The sequence below is a fragment of the Pituophis catenifer genome, unplaced genomic scaffold, assembly GCF_029215685.1.
Source record: "Pituophis catenifer annectens isolate HBS135680 unplaced genomic scaffold, rPitCat1.0.hap2 SCAF_10, whole genome shotgun sequence".
NCBI lineage: Eukaryota > Metazoa > Chordata > Lepidosauria > Squamata > Colubridae > Pituophis > Pituophis catenifer.
Window position 1 is genome coordinate 15101012 of NW_027256890.1, and position 21981 is coordinate 15122992.

The following is a 21981-nucleotide window of genomic DNA, read 5'->3' on the forward strand; positions in this document are numbered from 1 at the left end:
GGGGTGAGCTCCCGTGACTTGTCCCAGCTTCTGCCAACCTAGCAGTTCGAAAGCAGGTAAAAAATGCAAGTAGAAAAATAGGGACCACTTTTGGTGGGAAGGGAACAGCGTTCCGTGCGCCTTTGGCATTGAGTCATGCCGGCCACATGACCACAGAGACGTCTTCAGACAGCGTTAGCTCTTTGGTTTTGAAACAGAGATGAGCAGCGCCCCCTAGAGTCGGGAACGACCAGCACGTATGTGCGAGGGGAACCTTTAACTTTACTATTTTTTCCATTTTCATCTCCTTTCACCTGAAAGAGATGAGGGTTCCTTTGGTGCTCCCTGAGCTTGGTTGTTTTTATGCCAACGTTTTATTACCCAACTATGGAATATGACGGTTGGAACTGGGAGGGATCTCCAGTGGGGATGGTGCTTGGATTGGACCATGTGATAGACATGTGGGTGCTAATGCTAATAATGCTAATTTGTCTGAAATGGTACAGGGTTTCCTGGCTGAGCAGGGGGCTCGACTAGATGACCTCCAAGGTCCCCTGCAACCCTGTTATTCTCTTCTGCTCCCTATCCTGAACGTTTTACTCCCTCTATAAGCAATTCAGAACAACAGTCAGCATGGTTCCTTTAACATGGTTATCTACGAAACTCCCAACTCACAGCTAATACTGACACGCAAGCATTTTTGCTGCAAGGTTTAAGAAAGCATCCGAGCGACCTACTTGGCAAAGCATTTTAAACACAAGCAAGTAAGCAAAAAAGAAAGAAAGAAAGAAATGCCTTTATCCCCACGGTGGTAGCAATTCAAAAAAACCAACAACACAGGAAACCAGTTTGTAAGAAGGAAAAATGGTCTTGTAAGAAGGAAATCCCAAATCCACAACAAGGCAATTAGAACAGGGGATAGATACCCTTTGCCGGCAACCTGCTTACAACAACAGAAACACAAACCAACAAGCCAGGCAGAACCATACACCCAGGTCTTTGGCTCGCCCTGCTGACATCACAGCAATTCAGCCGATCGCAGCCAAGGTCCCTTCCTATTTGTCTGTGTCTCTGTGACATAGCGGCAGCCGTGTCCTTCCCTATCACCTTTGCTTGTCACCAAATCAGAGTTCCAAAAAACCCCAACCATTAATTGCCACAACCACACAAATCTGCACCGTCCGAATTTTCAGCAAGAGACGCACAAAAGCTCCTCTGAATTTAGGCTCAACACCCCATCACACCTAGCTTTAGTCATAATTTAGCCAGGAAATCTAGGAGAAAAATCCACTTACTTTTTCACTTTGGGATATTTCATCTCCGAAATGGCATTTGTGGACTCGGTCTGTCTTTCCTTTAAATGCCGCGGCCACATGTTGTCCACCCAGTCAACCAAATCTACCTGGGAAAGACCAAAAGCAGAGTTAAGGTAGGAAGTGGTAGGGAAAGAGCGGTTCCCTTGGCTAAGGATGGTCAACTAGGAAGCTCTGACTGACCTCCAAGCTCAACTGGGAAACTCTCATTGACTCCCCAAGCTCAACTGGGAAGCTCTCATTGACCCCCAAGCTCAACTAGGATGCTCCCATTGACCCCAAGCTCAACTAGGAAGCTCTCATTGACTCCCCAAGCTCAACTGGGAAACTCTCATTGACCCCCCCAAGCTCAACTGGGAAGCTCCCATTGATCCCAAGCTCAACTAGGATGCTCCTGTTGACCCCCAACTCAACTAGGAAGCTCTCATTGACCCCCAACTCAACTAGAAAGCTCTCATTGACCCGCCAAGCTCAACTAGGAAGCTCTCATTGACCCCCAAGCTCAACTAGGATGCTCCCATTGATCCCCAAGCTCAACTAGGAAGCTCTCATTGACCCCCAAGCTCAACTAGGATGCTCCCATTGATCCCCAAGCTCAACTAGGATGCTCTCATTGACCCCAGGTTTTCAGCCATCAGCTAGAAACTCCACTTACGACATTGGGACGCTTGACAATGTTGGCTAGTTTGGTGTGACTGAATTCCAGGCTGATCATGTTGTACAGCTTCTCACGCTCCGCCTCGGGGGTTTCATAATAACGCACAAATTGAGCCATGCTCATTTCAACACCTTTTTGGGTGTTCACATCCACCACGTCCACAATTCGGCGGCTCCCTGGGAGAGTTTGGAAAAGGAAGGTTGGTGAGAAAATATGGCAGATTTTATTCCTAGTAAACACAAGAAAATTCCAACTATGGTGGGAATCGGAGCTACTCAAACTGGCTATTTCTCATTATTCTAGAACACCCCATAGGTTTCCCAGGATAAGTTTGAGAATCGGTTATTATACTGGCTTTACTTTAGAATAACAGCAAGATTTCATATTCAAATTTAATTTTTAATCAGTATTTTCCCCTGAACAAGGAGCAAGCAGATGTGTGGAGACTTTAGCTACCAAAGTTTCCACTAATTTTCAGTTCTCAGACATGGCTCAATTCTGCAAAATTCTGCAAAATACAGATTTAGGTGCAACTTCAGTCTGCAACCTTGGTTATATATTCTTGGTTTAGCAGCCTCTCTCTTGTGTAGTTTATGCATAATACCCTGTTTGTTTTTATTAAAAAAAAAAAAAACTCAAATCTTACTGCATCATTTCTGCATTATGGAAAGAGGCATCGAAACTTACCCACGAGCATCTTAGCATCTTGGGCAGTGAAGTTGGGGTCGGGCATCCTGAAATGATCCAAGGCGAAGGGATTAAATTAAATGCAAAATAAGAGAGTCACAATCATTACAACAACAGACCATCCCTGGCTAAGCAGCAGCCGCCAGGACAACATTTAAAACCCTCGTTTTTTCCCCCTCACTCATTTGCCAACTGAAAATACAAAAAAATGATCAGAGACCTTGAATTATCCCAAGGATCATCTTTAGAAGGAGAGGGGGTGATGTCTGAATAGCTATCCAGGATCTTAGTACCAGTTCCGTTCATAGAATTAGTTTTCCAAGGTCCCCAATTCCTAGCCAGACTGCAAACCTATTCTTCGTAGGAAGACTAAAAGTCACCTATGTATGTATGCAGAGCGCCAAAGAATTGAGAGGCCTTTGAACGATGGTGCTGGAGAAGACTCCTGCGAGTCCCTTGGACTGCAAGGCCATGAAATCGGTGAGTCCTAGAGGAGGTCAACCCTGACTGCTCTTGAGAAGGCCAGATCCTGAAGAGGAAACTCAAAGACTTTGGCCACCTAATGAGAAGGAAGGACTCCCTGGAGAAGAGCCTAATGATGGGGAAGATGGAGGGCAAAAGAAGAAGAAGGGGACGGCAGAGAACGAAGTGGCTGGATGGAATCACCAAAGCAGTCGGTGTGAGCTTAAATGGACTCCAGGGGATGGTAGAGGACAGGAAGGCCTGGAGGAACATTGTCCATGGGGTTGCGATGGGTCAGACACGACTTCGCAACTAGCAACAACAACATGTATGACTTGGGCAGCTATATAATAAATAATAATGTTTTCTTCCATAGCATCTTTCCTCAAGATAAGGGGCTCTGCCACAGTTGAAAACCCACCATTTATCCTATCATATATCCCAGCTCGATTACAAGACCAGATAAAACAGGGGTCTCCAACCTTGGCAACTTTAAGCCTGGCGGACTTCAACAAGCAAAGCTGGCTGAGGAATTCTGGGACTTGAAGTCCGCCAGGCTTAAAGTTGCCAAGGTTGGAGACCCCTGAGATAAAAGACACAGGATGATATAGATTAAGAGTAGAGTGGTCTTACTTAATTCCCAGTCCAGTCTTACTTCGGAAGATGAGAGGCACTTTTAGCGCTTCCTGCTGCACGTATTCAAAAGTGAAATCTGGAAGGAAAAAAAGGCGAGGAGGTCAGAGACAGATCAGTTATAAGATTTCAGCCGTTAAAAACAAAACAAAAAAAAAAAGCTTGACAAATATAGATAGCCCTCGATTTACGACTATAAGTGAAATCAAAATTTCTGTTGCTAAGCAAGGCTTAAGGGAACTGCACACCCAATTTTCTGAGTTTTTTTTTTTGCCATGGCTGCTAAATGGAACCGTTGTTAAACGAATCAAGCAATCAACGCTTCCCCCACTGACTTTGTCGGAATCCGCCTGGGAAGGCCACACGGCAGTCACGTGACCTCGGGATGCGAATTTTGATCACCTGACCGTAACCGTTGTTAAGTGTGAGAACTGGTCAGTATTAAGTTACTTTTTTCGGTGCCTTGCAGCTTTGCAAGGATGACAAATAGAAATCAGCATTTCTTAAGAGTAGGTGTTGAGCTGTAGTCATAATGTTCTTTGCTTTCAGCTTAGCAACTTTGAACTCAAGACACCGAGTTTACTTTTTCAAAGCACAGCTCTTCTAACATCCTTCCTAATCCTACTTCCTTCAGCAGAGTAAACGAAACAATACATGTACGGTTTAAAACAGGGGGGTTTTTTTTAGTGCTGGTCCTGTCATTTTACATTTTCTTCACGCTGAGGTTTTTTTTTTTAGAATAGAATAGAATTCTTTATTGGCTAAGTGTGATTGGACACACAAGGAATTATATGAGCAATTATTTGAAGATTATATTCATGTGTCACGTTGTATCCTCTCCTTCCAAAAGATGTCAAGCTTTGTGGGCTAGCTTTGTCCCCATCCTAACAACTCTGTGCCTCTGGTTTTCCCTCTTCACAACAATCCTGCGAGGTAGCTTAGGCTGCTACCACCCAAGGGGAACAGACTCAAGGCTAACCAGCAAAGGAGATTTGAGTTCAAGATGCCACTAAGCTTTTGACCGTCTTTTCCCTGAATTACATTTTAATCGGCAATTGCTCAAAGGTTAATGAAGGCTCAATCAATGGAAACCCAAGTTAAATGTTTTTTTAAAAGCTGATTTTGTTCAGGAAAAAACCTCCTCAAAATCCTAAGAACGTTCAGCAGGGAGCTAGACCCAATAAACAGACTGAGGACCACTTTTTGGGGAAATGTACTTAAAATGTCCATTGAAAAGCAGTTCATATAAGCTATGAGAGACCCCAGAAAACAAATTAATCATCCAGTTCTAGCTTCTCCAGTTATTTGGCACTACAACGCCCACCATCCCCAGCCGGGCCCAAGCCCACCATCCCCAATTGGGCCCAAGGCTAAAGCCCACCAACCCTAGCTGGGCCCAAGGCCCAAGCCCACCCTCTCCAACTGGGCCCAAGGACCCAGCCCATCATCCCCAGCTGAGCCCAAGGCTAAAACCCACCATCCCCAGCCGGGCCCAAGCCCACCATCCCCAATTGGGCCCAAGGCTAAAGCCCACCAACCCTAGCTGGGCCCAAGGACCCAGCCCACCATCCCCAGCCGAGCCCAAGGCTAAAACCCATCATCCCCAGCCGGGCCCAAGCCCAGCCCGTCTGGAACACCCGCTCTCAGAAACGGTCCCATGCCTGAAAAGCCCCTGGAACCCAGACTACAAAGCCCATCACTCTCCCTAGGTGAGGGCTAACCCTCAAGTCTGAGGGAAAAATGGGCCGCGGAGTCCTCAGCGCTCTCTCAGGTGGGTCCTTGGAGGAGGGGGGAAGGGAAAAGTGTCTCAATTTTCTCTGGATGCCCACCTGAAGAGAGACCCTCACTCTTTCCCTCAGTTCAGACGTGAGGGGGGGGTTTCTTTTTGGAGCTGGGGGCAGAGGGGAAAGTCAGGGTCAAGGGGAAGGTGGGCATCCAGTCGGGCCTGAGGCGACCCCCTCCCCAATTAAAAAAGGGGGGGGCAAGGGCCCAAGTGGGGAGGGGGCGACAGGGACCATTCCAGTCCAGGGCGGGCGGGAAGAGCGGCTCCGCCTTCCCGGGTTCGAAGCGCGCCTCAGCCGTTTCCAGCCTCAGCGGCGTCACCGGATCCCCCCGGCGGGAAATACGAAGCCTGGGAGGCGGGCGGCACGTGGGAGTCAGCCGGGCTCACCTTGGCCGTCCATGGGCCGCACGAAGTCCCCGCGGTAGCTGCGGCTCCTCAGCTTCTCGTCCAGGTTGAAGCCGCGCACGCTGACGATCTCCTCCACGTCGGACAGGTCCTCGTTCTCGTCGTAGAGCCGCCGGCCGATGCAGCGCTGCACGGGAAGGGCAGACAAGGCCAAGGGGCGCGTCGCTGGGGGAGCCCGGGATGGGGGCCCGCGGGCGCCGCGCTGGGGAACGAAGGCCGGCAGGAGGGGGGGAGGACGGGGGGTGGAAAGGGGAGCAGCGCCCCCCCCCCACACACACACACTCTTTGCGCTGGGTTAGCCCGAGCCCTGTTCTCCCCACCTCCCACCCCCCACCTACGTGCCCAAACCCGTGTCTAGGGTTGTGCGTGTGAAGGCTGTGCCCGGGTGTTTCTCGACTCGGGAGTGGAGTTGGGTGAAGTGGATACCAAGCCGAGTTATTGCACGCAACCCTGCGGAGTGGGCTCCTCCTGCCTTGGGCTGCGGGAGACCCCCGGGAGGCTTCTCTTGCCCCCGTTCCCACGACCACTTTCTCTCTCTCTCTCTCTCTCGCCCTTAGCAACGGAAAAACACCAACAAGCCAGCCCGGTTTACGTAGCAGGAGAAGCCGCGCAGGCTGCCCGAGTCATACCGGAAGCCGGCCTTTTAAAAAAAGCACACGGCGTTATGTAACACGGGGGGGGGTCCCCGCCCGCAGCGGCCCCCTCCCCCCCCCCCAAACCCACCGGGGGGGTCCCTTTCCCCGTGTCACCCACCCACCCACCCGCCGCTTCCAAACACGCGCATCGCGCCTATCTCAAGCCAGGCTGGGCTTCCCCGGCGCCCGACGCGGAAGTTTTGGGTGGGTGGGTGGGGGGTCTTTTCTGCCCACCGGGACCGATCTGTGGGGATGGGGGGGAAAGTGGGTCGGGGGAGGGGGGAGGAGAGAAGGGGAGTTAGGAAAGAGTTAAGCCGCCTCGCCCCCCCTCCCCACCCAAAGCAGCAGAGGCGAGGCCCAGGTTTCCCCCCACCACCACCACCACCCCATCCAAAACAAGGCGGAAAAAAACATCGCTGCAATGTGGGGACGCCACTTGCGCGCCCCTCCGCCGTAGGATCGGGCTTGCTCCGGCGCAGCGGCAGGAGGGGAGGGAAGGGGAGGGAAGGGGGGGGTCCACGCAACGAGCCTCCCCTCCTCTCTCTTTTTCTCCCTCTCCTTCCCAGCAACCCACCCCCCCGCCGGTAGCAAAGCCAGGATCTGGTTTAAATGCCCAGCCGGCGCGCAGGCAAGCCCCGAATCGCCCCCACCCCCCCAGACTCTCGGGAAACCCGGGGGTGGGGAGGGGATCTTTCCTCTCCTCGATCTGGCCTCCTTTTTTCCTCTCCCCCCCCCACCCCTCCCCAGCCGAGCCGAGAAAGTACACACCAGTCTCCTGGGCGAGCCTCTTTCTGCCTCCATGATCTGAACACTTTCATCTCTTTAGAGAGGCAACAGTTCCTCCTTTGGGTCCTGCTGCAGAGGTCGGAGTGGGGGGGGGGTTCCTGCCGGGCTGGGCCCCAAAACTGGGACGGGGGGGGGGGAACCGCGAGAAAGAGAGAGAGGAAACCCCCGGAAAATTCTCCCGCCTCCCCCTCCTCTTCCTCCCTTCCCCTCCCCTCCAATTTAGAGGCTTCCCAAATAACCCAATTCCCGACAAAAAAAGCCGCCGCTCGCCCCCCCGCGAGGGTTGCAAAAGGCCATCCGGGTCTCTCTCTCTAAAGTTTGGCTCTCCCCCCCCCACCCCGGGCGATCAACACTTTCTTTTAGAGGCGTGGGGGGGCGGGAAGGCCAGAGAGGGAGGGAGGGGGGGCCAAGCAGCTCCGAAAGCAAAGGATCGCTCAGCGGGGGTGGGTGGGGGGGGGAGAGACGGAGGGGGGGGAGGAGGAGGAGGAGGGGAAGGGGGTGGGCGATGCTTTATGTTTTTCCCCCCCCCTCCCCGCTTTTGTGTTTGTTTGTTTGTTCTTTTGCTTTTGGCTTTCCGCCCCCCCCAACTTCCCGGGTGGGGGGGGGGGGCAAGGAGGTGGCCTCGGTTTTCTTATGCAAAAAGTCCCGCAAAGAATTCCTTTTTTTTTTTTTTTTTTTCCTCCCAGCCTTTCGGCGTGCAAAGGGGAGGGGGGGGAGGGAAAAGAGAGGAGGGGGCGCGCAGAGGCGTCACGCGAGTCCCCGGAACATAAACAGTGGGGCGGGGGGGAGGGAGGGAGGGAGTGAAGGGGTGGCTTGGTGGGAGGGGAGAGCAAAGGGAAATCCCGGATCTTGGCCGCTCAGGATCGGCTAGACCTCCTCGGGGGGGGGCGCACAGGCTGGGGATTGGTGGGGTGGGGGTGGTGGGGGGGGGAAAGAGAAGAGATCGGGTGTTGTGGTCGGATCACGAGTCTCCCCCAGCGCGCAGGCGCTGCAACTGGCCTTGCAAAAGTGGGGGGGGGGAGGAAAGAAGTCGAGTGCACGCGCGTGCATGCACGCACGACTGGGGGGGGGGGGAGTGGCTCTTTTTTTTTTTCCCCTTCCTTCGGGTGGGGACTGATCGGTGGAAGGAATCTCCGGGTTGGAGCGTTGGAGAAGCAGCGGCTCTCCTTGCAGGGCGCTTTTGACTTGCCGCGCGTGGAGTGGGGAGGGGAGGGGGGGGGGTCTGGCAGAGAGCCGCTGCAGGCCGCAGGAAGAGGAAGCCGGAGGCTGGGGGGGGGGGGAGGCCAAGCGTCGCCGCCTCTTCCTGGGCTGGCGATCCTCGCCTCCTCCTCCTCCTCCTGTCCGGAGCCAGTGCAGACGCGGAAGGGGGACAAACGCCCGTGGGTGGATTGCCCACCCGAGCTGGGACTTGCATCTTGCGGGGGTGATGCGGGGATGGGGGGGTGGGGAGGGGAGCGTGGCGAGCTCTGGGTCCGTTGCCCGGGTGCTCAGAGGCCGGCCTTCGGGACTCTCTGGGCGGTGGGCTTGGGTGGGCGAAGAGGACCCGCGTGGCTTGGCAGCCGCCTTGGCCAAGGGAAAACGGGTGTCCTCGGATGACCCGGATGGATCATCCCTCCCACTTACTGGGGACTGGTCCAAAGTTGGATTGGGAGTGGAGAGCTTTCCAGCGTGGATCCAGGGTATCCCACGGAAGTTTCGCCCCCCGAGTTGCCATGAAAACTTTTTTTTTTTAATTTGATTTATATGCCGCCCTTCTCCGGAGACTCAGGGCGGCTTACAATGCGTTAAGCAATAGCCTTCATCCTTTTGTATATTTATACAAAGTCAGCTTCTCTTTTTTTCTTTTTCTTTCTTTCCTTCTTTCTTTTCTTTTCTTTTTTAATTTGATTTTATATGCCACCCTTCTCCAAGATTCAGGGCGGCTTACAAGGCGTTAAGCAATAGCCTTCATCCTTTTGTATATTTTATACAAAGTCAGCTTCTCTTTCTTTCTTTCTTTCTTTCTTTCTTTCTTTCTTTCTTTCCTTCCTTCCTTCCTTCCTTCCTTCCTTCCTTCTCTTTCTTTTCTTTTTTTTTTAAATTTGATTTTATATGCCGCCCTTCTCCAAGATTCAGGGCGGCTTACAATGTGCTAAGCAATAGCCTTCATCCTTTTGTATATTTATACAAAGTCAGCTTCTCTTTTTTTCTTTTTCTTTCTTTCTTTCCTTCTTTCTTTCTTTCTTTTCTTTTTTTTTAATTTGATTTTATATGCCGCCCTTCTCCGGGGACTCAGGGCGGCTTACAATGCGTTAAGCAATAGCCTTCACCCTTTTGTATATTTATACAAAATCAGCTTATTGCCCCCACAAACTGGGTCCTCAATTTACCTACCTTAGAAAGGATGGAAGGCTGAGTCAACCTTGAGCCTGGGGAGATTCGAACTTGCAGTAATTGCTGGCAGCTGAATGTTAATAACAGGCTATTAGCCAGCTGCGCCACCAGGCCCCTTTCCTGGAGACCCCCGCCTGGACCTCATCTCTGCCCAAAATCATTGATCCAGGCATTCCTCCTCTCTAAAGCACCTTAACCGTCGCTAGAGAGCCCAGATACCCTGGCTTGGAAATGAGACGGACAGCAAATATCATACTAGTAACTGTAATAGTAAGACCACCACTTGGGGATGGAGCCCACCTCGGTTGACAAAACCCAACCTGCGTCCCATAAAACCCATTGCATTCCATAAACCACGATTGGCACAAACTTAAAAGTTGCATTGGCCGCCACAAAATTCACACCGAGGAAACCTTGTAGCCCATTCTGGTTACTCTGCCGGGAGGTTTCCTTCTACCACCAATAAAGCCTCAGTGGTGCAGCGGACTAAAGTGCTGTTAAGTGCTAGCACTTAGCTGCCAGCTGCCTGCAATTACTGCGAGTTCGAATCTCACCAGGCTCAAGGTTGACTCAGCCTTCCAACCCTTGCGAGGTAGGTAAATTGAGGACCCGGATTGTGGGGGCAATGAGGCGACTTTGTATTAGAACACCACGGGGGGGGGGGGGGAGCCCTAATAAGCAGTTATATACAAAAAAAAAGTATGCAGGCTATTGCTATAATGCATTGTAAGCCGCCCTGAGTCTACGGAGAAGGGCGGCATATAAATTGGACAAATAAATAGAAATTGGACTTAATAAATAGAAATTGGACTAATAAATAAAGCAAAAGATTTGTAGCTCAAAATTGAAATGAGGGGTTCTTGGTGCTTATTTTCTTGTAAGCGTTTCATGACCCAACTAGGGAACATCATCAGTGTCAGAAGGGAGTGGGGTTTTCCACCTTCTAGCACTGATGTCACCCAATTGAAACGTCAGCAAGAAAACACCCAGGCTAAGAAAGCACCAAGGACCCCCCCCCACCTTCAGTCACCCTCCTCCTCCTCCTCCTTCCTCTTCCCCTTCATTAAAGCACTGACGATGTTCGCTAGTAGGGTCAGGAAACGTCTCCCAAGCTCAAGAGAGCACGGAGGACCCCCAAGAGCCTTGATAGTACAGGGGTTTAGTGCACCCTGTTATTAACACAGCTGCCTGCAATTTCTGCTGGTTCAAATCTCTCCAAGGCTCAAGGTTGACTCAGCCTTCCATCCTTTCTAAGGTAGGTGAAATGAGGACCCGGATTGTGGGGGCAATAAGCTGACTTTGTATAAAATATACAAAAGTATGAAGGTTATTGCTTAACGCCTTGTAAGCCGCCCTGAGTCTCCGGAGAAGGGCGGCATATAAATCAAATTAAAAAAAAAGAAAAGAAAGAAAGAAAGAAGGAAAGAAAGAAAGAAAAAGAAAAAAAGAGAAGCTGACTTTGTATAAATATACAAAAGGATGAAGGCTATTGCTTAGCGCATTGTAAGCCGCCCTGAGTCTCCGGAGAAGGGCGGCATATAAATCAAATTAAAAAAAAAAATCTGATTAGCTGGGGAGGGTCTTCCAGATGGCTGGACTTCAACTCCCAGAATCCCCGGCCGAGCCTCCTGGGACTTGAGAGTCGGCACAGCTGGCGCCGGCCCAGGGCTCTCCGCGCGGGGGTCGTCCCGGGCCGGGCGGGGTCTTGGGCGGGCGTCCCATATCCGGCGCTGGCCCGGCCCCGGGGGCGGCGCGGACGGGCGGCTGGCAGGCAGGCAAGGGAGCGGGCGGGCGGCGGAGCTGAGCGGCAGGCGAGGCGGGGGCGACGGCCCGGCGGGGCTGAGGGCGCCCGATGAGCCTCAACGAGCACTCCATGCAGGCGCTGTCCTGGCGGAAGCTCTACCTTAGCCGGGCCAAGCTCAAAGCCTCCAGCCGCACCTCGGCGCTCCTCTCCGGCTTCGCCATGGTGAGCGGGGAGACTGGGGGGAAGGGTCCCGGGGGGGGGGGCGCTTGCAGAAACGTCTGGGCTGGGGACGATGGGCCAGGGAGTCGCGGAAGGGCCGGGGGGGGCGCTTGCAGAACCGTATGGGCTGGGGACGATGGGCCAGGGAGTCGCGGAGGGGCCGGGGGGGGGGCGCTTGCAGAAACGTCTGGGCTGGGGACGATGGGCCAGGGGGTCGTGGGGGGGCCGGGGGGGCGCTTGTAGAAACGTCTGGGCTGGGGACGATGGGCCAGGGGGTCGCGGGGAGGGGCTGTTGCAGAAGCGCCTGGGCGGAAGACCTCCCCCCTCTTCTGCTTGGGGAGGGGGACGACCTGCCCCTCCGCGGAGGGAGGGGTCGGAGGGGGTTTTGGGGAGGGGGAGGCAGCCGTGAACCATGGGAGGGGGCTGCAAAGCGGCTCCGGCGGGAGTGGGTGAGCTGTGAACGCGTGCAAAATTAGGGGAAGGGGTCCAGGCTCAGCCCCGCTCCTGCAGAACGTCGGAACCGGGAACTCCGCGGGTCTCCTTCCTTGCAGGCATCCTCTCTGGTCCCGAGTGGGCCCCTCCGCCTCCTTCCCCGCGGGGGGCTCTTTCGCACGTGCAGAAGAATGCACGCGCCTCCGGCGTTGGCCACCGGGCTCTCCCCTCTCTCTGTCCGGGGCTTGCAAACGCCGGTCTCGGTTAGCGTCGGTTGCAAAACTTCCCCCTTGAAGTTTTCTGCTTCCCCTCAATCCGCCTTGGGAGTCTTTCATTCAGGTTAGAGTCGCTCTCCCTGCTTTGGCTGTTCTTTCTTTATTTTTTTTTTTCCCCACGTTTCGCCTTTTTTATTGGGTTATTATCATTTTATTGGGTTATTATTATCCGATTAAAATAAGATACAAAATAGGAAAGCGAATAGGGAAAACGGTAGGGAGGAAGGATAAGAGAAAAAGGAAAAGAAACATTGTTTTCTGTTGCAGTAAAATAAGGCATTGAGGTCAAATCACAACTTATTGTGGTTTTTTTTTTTTCATAATATTATGAACAAGGCATTTCTATAAAGATCGATCCGTCTAATCAGTATTTTTATTTCTATATGAAATGGATTTGCTGACCATCTCAATGGCAAGGTGACTGTGGGCACCTTAGGATGTTAAAATGATTATTTTATTGTTTATAAGTGATGGATGGTTGGTAAAGAAACATACCTGGTCGTCCTCTCTTCTTCTATCATTCCCCCTTCAACAACAACCCTGTGAGGTGGGCTGGGCTGAAAAAGAGAGAGAGAGAGATTGGTCCAAAGTCACTCAGCTGGCTTTCAGGTCTAAATCATCTTCTGGTTTCTAGGCCAGCCTCGACTGGTTCTGAGTGTGAATCCTCACAGCATCAAAGGTTACTTAACCTTGACTGCCAAGCTGGCCCCCATCCCACTAAATGGGGTTTTTTGGCTCTTCCCATCAAAGCTGGGAATCTCAAGGGGAGGGGAGGTGGCAATCTCATTTCCCAGCATGCTCAGCAGAAGAGATGCTTGACAGGGGGATTCTGGGAGTTGGAGTTTCCAGATGCAGAAGATGCTTTGGGTGGGGGTAGGCGAAATCACTACCTTCCCCCAACCCATTGCAAAGTGTTTGGGCCCAGAGGTTGTTTATTTTCTTTGCAAGTGCGACATTGAATGATTTCCCCACTCCAGTGCTTTCTTGCAGAAACAAAACCATGAGAACATCCAGAGCAAATAATTGAGCCATGGTTGAAGGCACTGTCCATACCCCCCCCCAAATTAAAAATGTGGCATTCATGTCCACAAAAATCAATTTGGCAAACCTGGTTTCTGGCTTTAAAATACAGGTGTCGAATGTCTCTTGTCTGCAAAACTTTGCATCTTAGATTCAGGGTTTGTTTTATTTGTGTCAGAAGCATCGCAAATTAAAATTAAATTTTAATTTTAAAATTAATGTAAAATTAAAATTCAAGCATATATGACCTAATATATAAAATGCACAATTCAAATATGTTTAAAGTTAAACAGGCCTTGGCCAGAAAAAGCAACGTTGTGTTCCATTGTGTTGCGATGAAGTCCTCAAGTGTACAGATAGTCCTTGACTTAATGAAGGTTCATTTAGTGTCCGAAGTTAAAACAGCCTTTTTACGAAAGGTCGTAAAATGAGGCCAAACTCACGGAACGAACATTTTACTCAGCCACAGAAGTGTTGGGGTCAATTGTGGGTTATAAGCCGAGGACCACCTGTATTCTGATCGGGACACAAAGGGCAAGTGTACATAATGTGTTGTCTGTGTAGATTCGTGGTGAATTTGACGTTTTCACAGTGATGTTGGCTTGCTGTTAAAATTTCTGAGAAGGGAATGGTTTGGTTTAAGCCAGGTTGAGCCCAAAGGCGTAGCAAAAACTATTCAGTTAACAGTTAACGGTTCAGCCCGTTTTACATCTGATTTGATTCCGGGAGACGGGGAATAAATTCCAACCTGCCCTGGAGAAGCCCCTCCATCTATCTTAAGGGCAGCCAGTGTTTTAAAATGCAGTCCTGGTTTTTTTTTTCCCACCCACGCCCCCCCAAGCGTTCAAAAGAAGCTTTCTAGCTTGCAAGCAGTATTTCTTTTGTTCTGAAGGCAGCTGACTTTCACTGGAGGTTTAATTCCTTTTTTTAAAAAAAAAAATTAAGTTATTGTGATTCCTGTGTAGGATTTGCCAAGTTTTGAGCAAACGGGGCAGGATACGATTTCTGAATGAGGGCCTTTAACGTTCGACAAAAAGGGGAAACGGCGCTTCAAAAAAAAACCTCTCTTCCTTTTTGTATATTTAGGACTGTTTGTCCTAACAAGAGTTTTGGCCTCAGAAGGCGCTAAGAGTATAAACCCCCTCCCTTCTGTTGTCAAAACTTGCAGCTTTCTTGGCTTAAGGATACTCTCAAGCATCAACGGCTGGGTTCATACATAGCCCTTAGCTTGGTTTATTTAACCCGCGGACGATGGAATAAACCACCATTGATTGAGTGCATCAGTTTCCTTATGCGGTAACACCTCACCCACCCCCCCTAAACGAAAGGGCATTATGAAGGCTTAACACGATGTGTGAAACATTCACATGAATTTCTTTTCAGGCAGGCCTTGACTTATTGTCCATACATTTAGCCACCATTCAAAGTTACGATGGTGCTGGGGGAAAAAAAAGGACTTCGGACTTGGTCCTCACATTTACGACCACTGCCCCAAGTGATTGCAATCTGGTCATTTGGCAATGGGCTTGCATTTATTTATTTATTTGTTTATTTGAGAGAAATTTTTATTTTTAAACAAACAATTCATTAATCAGTGTAATATCTGGGTACAAAGAAAAATTTTTGGTGTCATCATATTCAACGTTTATCATCATTTTCTTAGTACATATTTATCTTTCCTTTTACATTTAAATTTAATGTATTGCGGCATATTTTCCCCTATTGCCTATTGTCTATATTCAGTCTCTTTCCATTGATAAAATTGCCCCCATATCTTGTAATACTCCGATTCTTCCTTCCCTCTAATTGCTAATGTTACATTAGCAAACTTCAACTGGCTTGCATTTATGACCGTTTTCTATAAGTTTTCTCTTAGCTCAAGGGTCTTCACACTTGACAGCTTTAAGACTTGTGGACTTCAACTCCCAGAATTCCTCCTCCATTCATGTCAGCTCAGGAATTCTGGGAGTTGAAGTCCACAAGTCTTAAACTTGCCAAGTGTGAAGACCCTTGTAACTTAGCTGGTGGTGCTGCGTGGTGTGAGAACACCTGCTGTCCATTAGTCAGCCCGCAGAATTAAACAAAGAATAGCCTTCTCTTCCTGCCTTCTCCAGTAGCATCCTGCTGTGCATCATGAGATAGGTGGTTCAGTAGCTATGAAAGGTTAATAATACGAGACTTTAAAATGGCTCCAGTTGAACTCTCAAGTTTTATTTTTCAGGGGCAAAAGAGTTTGCTTTTTCCAATCATCATCATCATCCTCATCAACTTCCAATTGAGTTCTCTTGCTATCAACATTTTATTGAAATTTATTTAAGGCTGCCTTTCAGAGACCGATCCAGCAGAAGGAGGACATTTAATTCCCTTGTTTACTTTTTAAGTTATATGACCTGCTTAGAGATTTATTAATTTATTTAGCGCGTGGCATCCTGCTTGGTGAGTTCCTTTCAAATGCAAATACAGCTAGTCGTCAAATTACAACAGTTCCTTTAGTAAACTCTTCAAAGTTATAACGGCGCTGAAATACGGACTTACCACCATTTTTCACACCTACAACCATTGCAGCATGGATCCCCATAGTCATATAATGAAAATTCGGATGCCTGGCCACTGACTCTTATTTATGACGGTCACAGTATCCTGGGGTTATGTGATCCCTTTTTGCGATCTTCTGATGAGGGAAGCCAGATTCATTTAACAACCATGTTCCTAACTTAACGACTTTGGCAAGGAAGGTCCTAAAATGCAGCAAAGCTCCCTTAACAAATGTTTCACTTAGCGTCAGAAAATTTGGGGCTCAATTGTGGTCGTAAGTCGCAAACTATCTGTACAACGTTTTGGAAACTCAGTAGGAGTAGAGATTGGATCCAGCAACCAAGCCCAGATTCCTCCTTCACCTTCTGATCGCCCACATTTTGTAGGAATCATTCGTGCAGAATGAAACCGAGCCCATCCCGGGTTAAAATCTCTGGCCGGTTTCTCCAAAGAAATCCTCGAAAAATAACAGACCAGCTTTGCCTGAGCGCTGAGATCCAGCTTTAATCGGTTAAAGCTTGCAAGTTTGTTCTTTTCAAGTAAAAACTTGAAATCACCTGATTCACTGGCACTCTTATTGGCATTGAATTTTCTCCCCCCTTAATTAGCCAGGTTGTATTTGAGCATAGCACTAATGCTGATGGCAGAGCATTTTAACACTCTGGGTTTTTTTTTTCTTTAAAAAAAAAAGTTTTTTTTTTTCCATCTGGGGGAAGAAACCACCTTGTATTCTTCCGGATCTGCAATCTATTTGTCCTATCTCAGTTCCCCTGCAAAACCGGGGGAACGTTTTTATATTGGCAGCGAAATAAAAGCCGGAAGTGTTTTCTTCTGTTGTTGCATTTTTGTTTTTTGTTTTAAATTGGCACGGCTAATGTTTGGTTTCAGGCAGCTTTTTAATTTTCCTTTGTACCTCTTCAGGCCAGATTTAAAAGGTGTTTTTTTTTTCCTCCATTTCTGGCGAAATTGAGCTCGCCGTTCCATAAATGCGTCAGAGCTGATTCTCTTAGCGTCGCTGGGCAAACCCGATGCTGGCTGCCACCCAAAACTCAAACGATCTGAGAGCAATTTCTTTTCTTTTCTTTTTTTTCTTAGCTGGGAGAGGAATGGAGGATCCCAGGGTGTGAATTGGAGGCTGGAATTGTATAATACTAGAAAAGGAGGGAGGCTTTTTGGCCCTCGTTGCTCTTTTCTCCGTAAAGCAAAATGGACTTTTTCTTCCGCTGTTTGGAAACCTTAATGGGGACAAAAAGCAGCAGATGCAAACAAGGCCTGTTCTGTGCGAAAATCTTTGAATACTGGACACTTGTGGTTTCTGTGGCACCTGAGAGGGAAGAGGGCCATAAACCTGGCCGTGAACCTGGGGGGGGGGAGCCATCACCAAGAAGTCCATCCGTCCTCCCCCAGCCCCCCCCCCACCTCCACAGCGGCTTGTGAAACTGATTGAAAGTTTTCACCTCTCTGGATTCACCTTTCAGAATTCCCAAAAAATTCCTGGGTGGTAATCATTGGGTGACACAGATAGAAATGTGGGTGCTTTGTAGTCCTTTGATGCTACCTACCTTATGAGAACCTAGTTTTTGGCAAGTTGGAAATTCAAAGTTTTGTTGTTGTTAGTTGCGAAGTCGTGTCCGACCCATCGCAACCCCATGGACCACGTTCCTCCAGGCCTTCCTGTCCTCTACCATCCTCTGGAGTCCATTGAAGCTCCCGCCGACTGCTTCAGGGACTCCATCCAGCCACTTCGTTCTCTGCCGTTCCCTTCTTCTCCTTTTGCCCTCCATCGTTCCCAGCATGAGGCTCTTCTCCAGGGAGTCCTTCCTTCCTTCTCATTAGGTGGCCAAAGGATTTGAGTTTCCTCTTCAGGATCTGGCCTTCTAAAGAGCAGTCAGGGTTGATCTCCTCTAGGACCGACCAGTTGGATCACCTTGCAGTCCAAGGGACTCGCAGGAGTCTTCTCCAACGTTCGAAGTTCAAAGGACTCCATTCTTTGGCGCTCAGCCTTTCTTATGGTCCAACTTTCACAGCCATCCATTGCAACTGGGAAAACCATCGCCTGGACTATACGCACTTTCGTTGGCAGGGTGATGTCTCTGCTTTTTAGTAAGATGTCTAGATTTGCCATAGCTTTCCTCCCCAAGAGCAAGCATCTTTTAATTTCTTGGCTGCAGTCCCCATCTGCAGTGATCTTGGAGCCCAGGAAAATAAAATCTGTAATTCAAAGTTTGGGGGGGGGTTGAAAATCTCAACCACCCCTCCTCCCCATTGGTGAAGGATGAGTTTTTAAACTTTCTTTGACATTCTGGTTCCCAAGAAGGCCTTAGTTTCTCCTTTCTTTGACAGACATCTGTTTCCTTCCTCTTTCTCCAAAGCCGATCCGGATATTTGAAAACTTTTGTTTCGTCCCTGTAGTTTTTGGAGTCTTTTGCTTCAGGCTCTCCAGCAACGTTGATTTGGGATTCGACGTGTTGTGCGATTCCAGCCCCTTGCCTTTTGCAAACGATGGTGGGTTCAACTAACCATGATTAAACAAAGCTTGACTTGGCAGGGGATGCGAAATAGGACATGAGACGTTTTGATGGATTGCTCTGAACGCTGCATGCTAACCAGAGTTATATTGGGGTTTTTTTATTTGGTTGTTTGTTTTCCACACCAAGGCAAGAGTAGGGTTCAATCAGGGTTAAGGAATTTCCTGTATCGTATAAACACATTTGGGTAACTTTCTTTTCACCTTTTTATTCTCCTTGGTGTAAGAAACTAAAGCAAGATCCATGTACAATTACTGGAAAACAGCCACTCATCTGAAATTCTTCTCAAGAACTGCCCACACAGGTTTCAACTCTGTGTAAGCAACGAGGAGGTTCAAACCTTTTCTTGTTTTTCAGTAAAACGGGACTTCTGAAAGGGCTTGATTTCAGGACCAAGGTTTCAGGCGGTGACTTTTTTTTCTGAAGTTCACAAAATCCCAGCGATTACTCAGCCTGAGCCCAAAGTAAACCATGCAGGGGTTCAAAAATTTTAGCGAAGGGTCCTCTCCCCGGTTGCTGGGTGGGCGTGGCCTGGACCACGGTGGGAGGGGGAGTTTTTGCTCTCCCCAGGCTCCGGAGGCTCTTTTTGAGCCTCCGGAAGGGTGAAAACAGCCTCCCCAGGCTCCGGAGGCCAAAAACAGGCCTTTTTCTGGCCTTCCCGAACTTCCCATAGGCCCATTTTTCGCCCTCCCTGAGCCTCCGTGTGCGCCCTGCACTTACCTGGCCGGCGTTTGGCAGTGGTGGGATTCAAGTAATTTAACAAGCGGTTCTCTGCCTTAATGATTTCTTCCAACAACCAGTTCACCAAACTGCTCAGAAAGTTAACAACCGGTTCTCCCGAACTGGTGCGAACTGGCTGAATCCCACCACTGGCGTGGGGACTCCGGGGAGGGGAGGGGCCGTGTGGGCGGGGCCAGCCAGGAGTGGGATTTGAAGATTCTCCGAACTGCACAGAATCTTAGCTAGAGGTTCTCCCGAACCCTTAGCATCCGAATACTCTTGTTTCTATCCGTTGCTCCTTCGGAACAAGGAGATCCCTTCAGGCCATAAATGATGAAGGGCCACAAAAGCTGTATGATGACATTCTGGTGAAATACCAACCCTAGATGACAACAAAAAAGATTAACAATTGAGTCCAGATAATGCCTTCTGTAGGACACCTTCAGGGCAGGGACCTTCCTAGAAAGAAGTCACAAGGCTCCTTCCTCTGACTTTAGGGCCAGCTTGGAAGGCTGGAGAACGTCTGATGACAGCCGCAGTAGACATCAGTCTAGTGGGACAGGTGCCTTTATCCATGAATAAAGGGGACACCACCAATAAGGCCCCGTTGTTCAGCCTCCAAAGCTCTTTCAGAACCTTTTTCTTCATTGTCTGCTCCGTTCCAGGTGGCCATGGTGGAAGTCCAGCTAGACGCGGAACATGACTACCCGCCAGGACTCTTGATCGCCTTCAGCGCTTGCACAACCATCCTGGTGGCCGTCCACCTCTTTGCCTTGATGATCAGCACCTGCATCTTGCCCAACATCGAGGCCGTCAGCAACGTCCACAACCTCAACTCGGTCAAGGAGTCGCCCCACGAGCGCATGCACCACCACATCGAGCTGGCCTGGGCCTTCTCCACCGTCATTGGGACCCTGCTCTTCTTGGCCGAGGTGGTGCTTCTCTGTTGGGTCAAATTCCACCCGCTGAAGAAGAAGACGGGCGCCGACGCGCAGGCGGGCAACGGCACCATCACCGCCGGCGAGGCGGCCGCCATCACCTCCACCACCATCATGGTCCCCTTCGGCGTGGTCTTCATCATCTTCGCGGTCCACTTCTATCGCTCGCTGGTGACTCACAAGACGGATCGGCAGTTCCAGGAGCTGAACGAGCTGGCCGAGTTTGCCCGTTTGCAGGACCAGCTGGACCATAGAGGAGACACCTTGCCATCTCCCGGCGGGCACTACGCCTAGAAAGCTGCTGGGAAGATCAAAGATGGTGGAGCCAACCAGGCTCTCCTGACCTTTTCCGGATTTGGCTGAGCTGTAATCCTCTGTGTAAGGAGAAAGAGGTTACGAGAGCGGGACTTCTTAGAGCTTTTAAGAAATAATAATAAACCAATAAAAGGCGTAAAAGAATTGTTCTCGTCAGGTTGTGGAATACCCAACATCGGGGAGTCCTGCCCATCCAGGGGTGGGTTCTAAATTTTTTTACTACCAGTTCTGTGGGCGTGGCTTATTTTGTGGGCGTGGTTTGATGGTCATGTGACAATTCTTTAGGATTTAGCAGAGGTACTGGTCTACCAGGCTTTTAACTGCTTGCAGAGCTGTACTGGTCTACCCATTTGTTCTTGGAGCGTTCCGGTCTACTCATTTGTTTTTGGAGGCACCGGTCTACCCATTTGTTTTTGGAGGCACCGGTCTACCCATTTGTTTTTGGAGGCACCGGTCTACTCATTTGTTTTTGGAGGCACCGGTCTACTCATTTGTTTTTGGAGGCACCGGTCTACCCATTTGTTTTTGGAGGCACCAGTCTACCCATTTGTTTTTGGAGGCACCGGTCTACCCATTTGTTTTTGGAGGCACCGGTCTACCCATTTGTTTTTGGAGGCACCGGTCTACTCATTTGTTCTTGGAGGCACTGGTCTACCACCACACTACCTTTTAACACTGATCAGCTGTAGGGTGGCCCTTTGAAGCCCCGCGGCAAGAGTTTAAGCAGTTTTTTTCCTTCTAGCCGATCAGCTGGGACTCGGAAGGCAGTGAATAGATTGGGGGCGGGGCCAAATAAAAGGTAAGAATAATGCGGGGAAGGGAGGGACGGGAGGGCCCAGCTCCCGAACAAAGAGAACTGGTTCGGTGACATCATATCGTCACCGCTACCGGCTCGGCCGAACCGGGAGGAACCCACCACTGTGCCCATCGCTCACCCTTCTCCTGGCCGTGCCTTCCCTTGCCGTGAACCGGGTTTGTTTCCCTTCGAAATGGCGGTTCATCAACGGAGAAAATGGGGTTTGGGGGAGGGGGTGGAAATTAAGAGATTTGGTGGGAAGTATTGCACCTTGGACTTTTTTTTGGGTCAAATAACAGGTTGGCTGGGAGTCGTGCGCTGCCTGAAGGCATTAAGTTCTTGAGAACATCCAGAGTCTTAAGTTTGATTTTGCTGACCGACCGAAGCAAAACAGGCAAGAGAGACACACACAGGCCCACCCCCAACCACAGGCCAGCCCTTAACCAGCTTCTTTATTATTATTTTGATTTGTTTCCTTGCTCCATTTTTTTATTTCAGTGACTCCTGGTGTCAAAACATGGTAAGTTTCAAAAAGTTTTCCTGCAGGCTCTTTTATGAGCCTCTGGAAATCTGGAATGCGGGCGTGTTGGAATTGGGAGAGCTATTTCGGGGTGTGTCCCCATAGGAAAAACACATTTGTACTCCTCTAGGTGTGCGTTCACAATTGCGTTCTTTGAAGTCGTTGTTGCCTTTATAAAATACTTCGGCCACCTATCTTATGGGCATCCTCAGCAACGTTTTAACG

General features: G+C 49.8%; 2 protein-coding genes across 7 annotated transcripts in view; one reads left to right on the top strand and one right to left on the bottom strand.

Annotated features, from left to right (window-relative positions):
* Nucleotides 1-7426, bottom strand: part of KDM2B (lysine demethylase 2B) — a 37036-nt gene extending 29610 nt beyond the window's left edge. For 2 of the 3 annotated variants that reach the window (XM_070950334.1, XM_070950333.1), the window contains exons 1-6: nt 7324-7426; nt 5903-6047; nt 3733-3811; nt 2638-2684; nt 1948-2126; nt 1275-1381 (exon numbers count right to left, since the gene is read on the bottom strand). In XM_070950334.1, coding sequence (XP_070806435.1) covers nt 1275-1381; nt 1948-2126; nt 2638-2684; nt 3733-3811; nt 5903-6047; nt 7324-7356 — 590 coding nt within the window. In that variant the 5' untranslated portion in view covers nt 7357-7426. Of the gene's footprint in view, nt 1-1274; nt 1382-1947; nt 2127-2637; nt 2685-3732; nt 3812-5902; nt 6048-7323 lie in introns of those variants that run through there. The other variant, XM_070950335.1, reaches the window with a different exon arrangement.
* LOC139321584 (calcium release-activated calcium channel protein 1) lies at nt 7340-20597 on the top strand. 4 transcript variants are annotated; one of them, XM_070950341.1, is made up of 2 exons: nt 7340-7418; nt 19853-20597. In XM_070950341.1, exon 2 carries the CDS (start codon nt 19859-19861, stop codon nt 20417-20419), a length of 561 nt encoding a protein of 186 aa, XP_070806442.1. In that variant the 5' UTR covers nt 7340-7418; nt 19853-19858; the 3' UTR covers nt 20420-20597. The 4 variants fall into 4 exon arrangements, with proteins under 4 accessions (XP_070806442.1, XP_070806441.1, XP_070806439.1 ...); XM_070950340.1 differs by lacking the exon at nt 7340-7418 and adding an exon at nt 8706-8724; XM_070950338.1 differs by lacking the exon at nt 7340-7418 and adding an exon at nt 11499-11680.
* Nucleotides 20598-21981: the final 1384 nt, after the last annotated feature.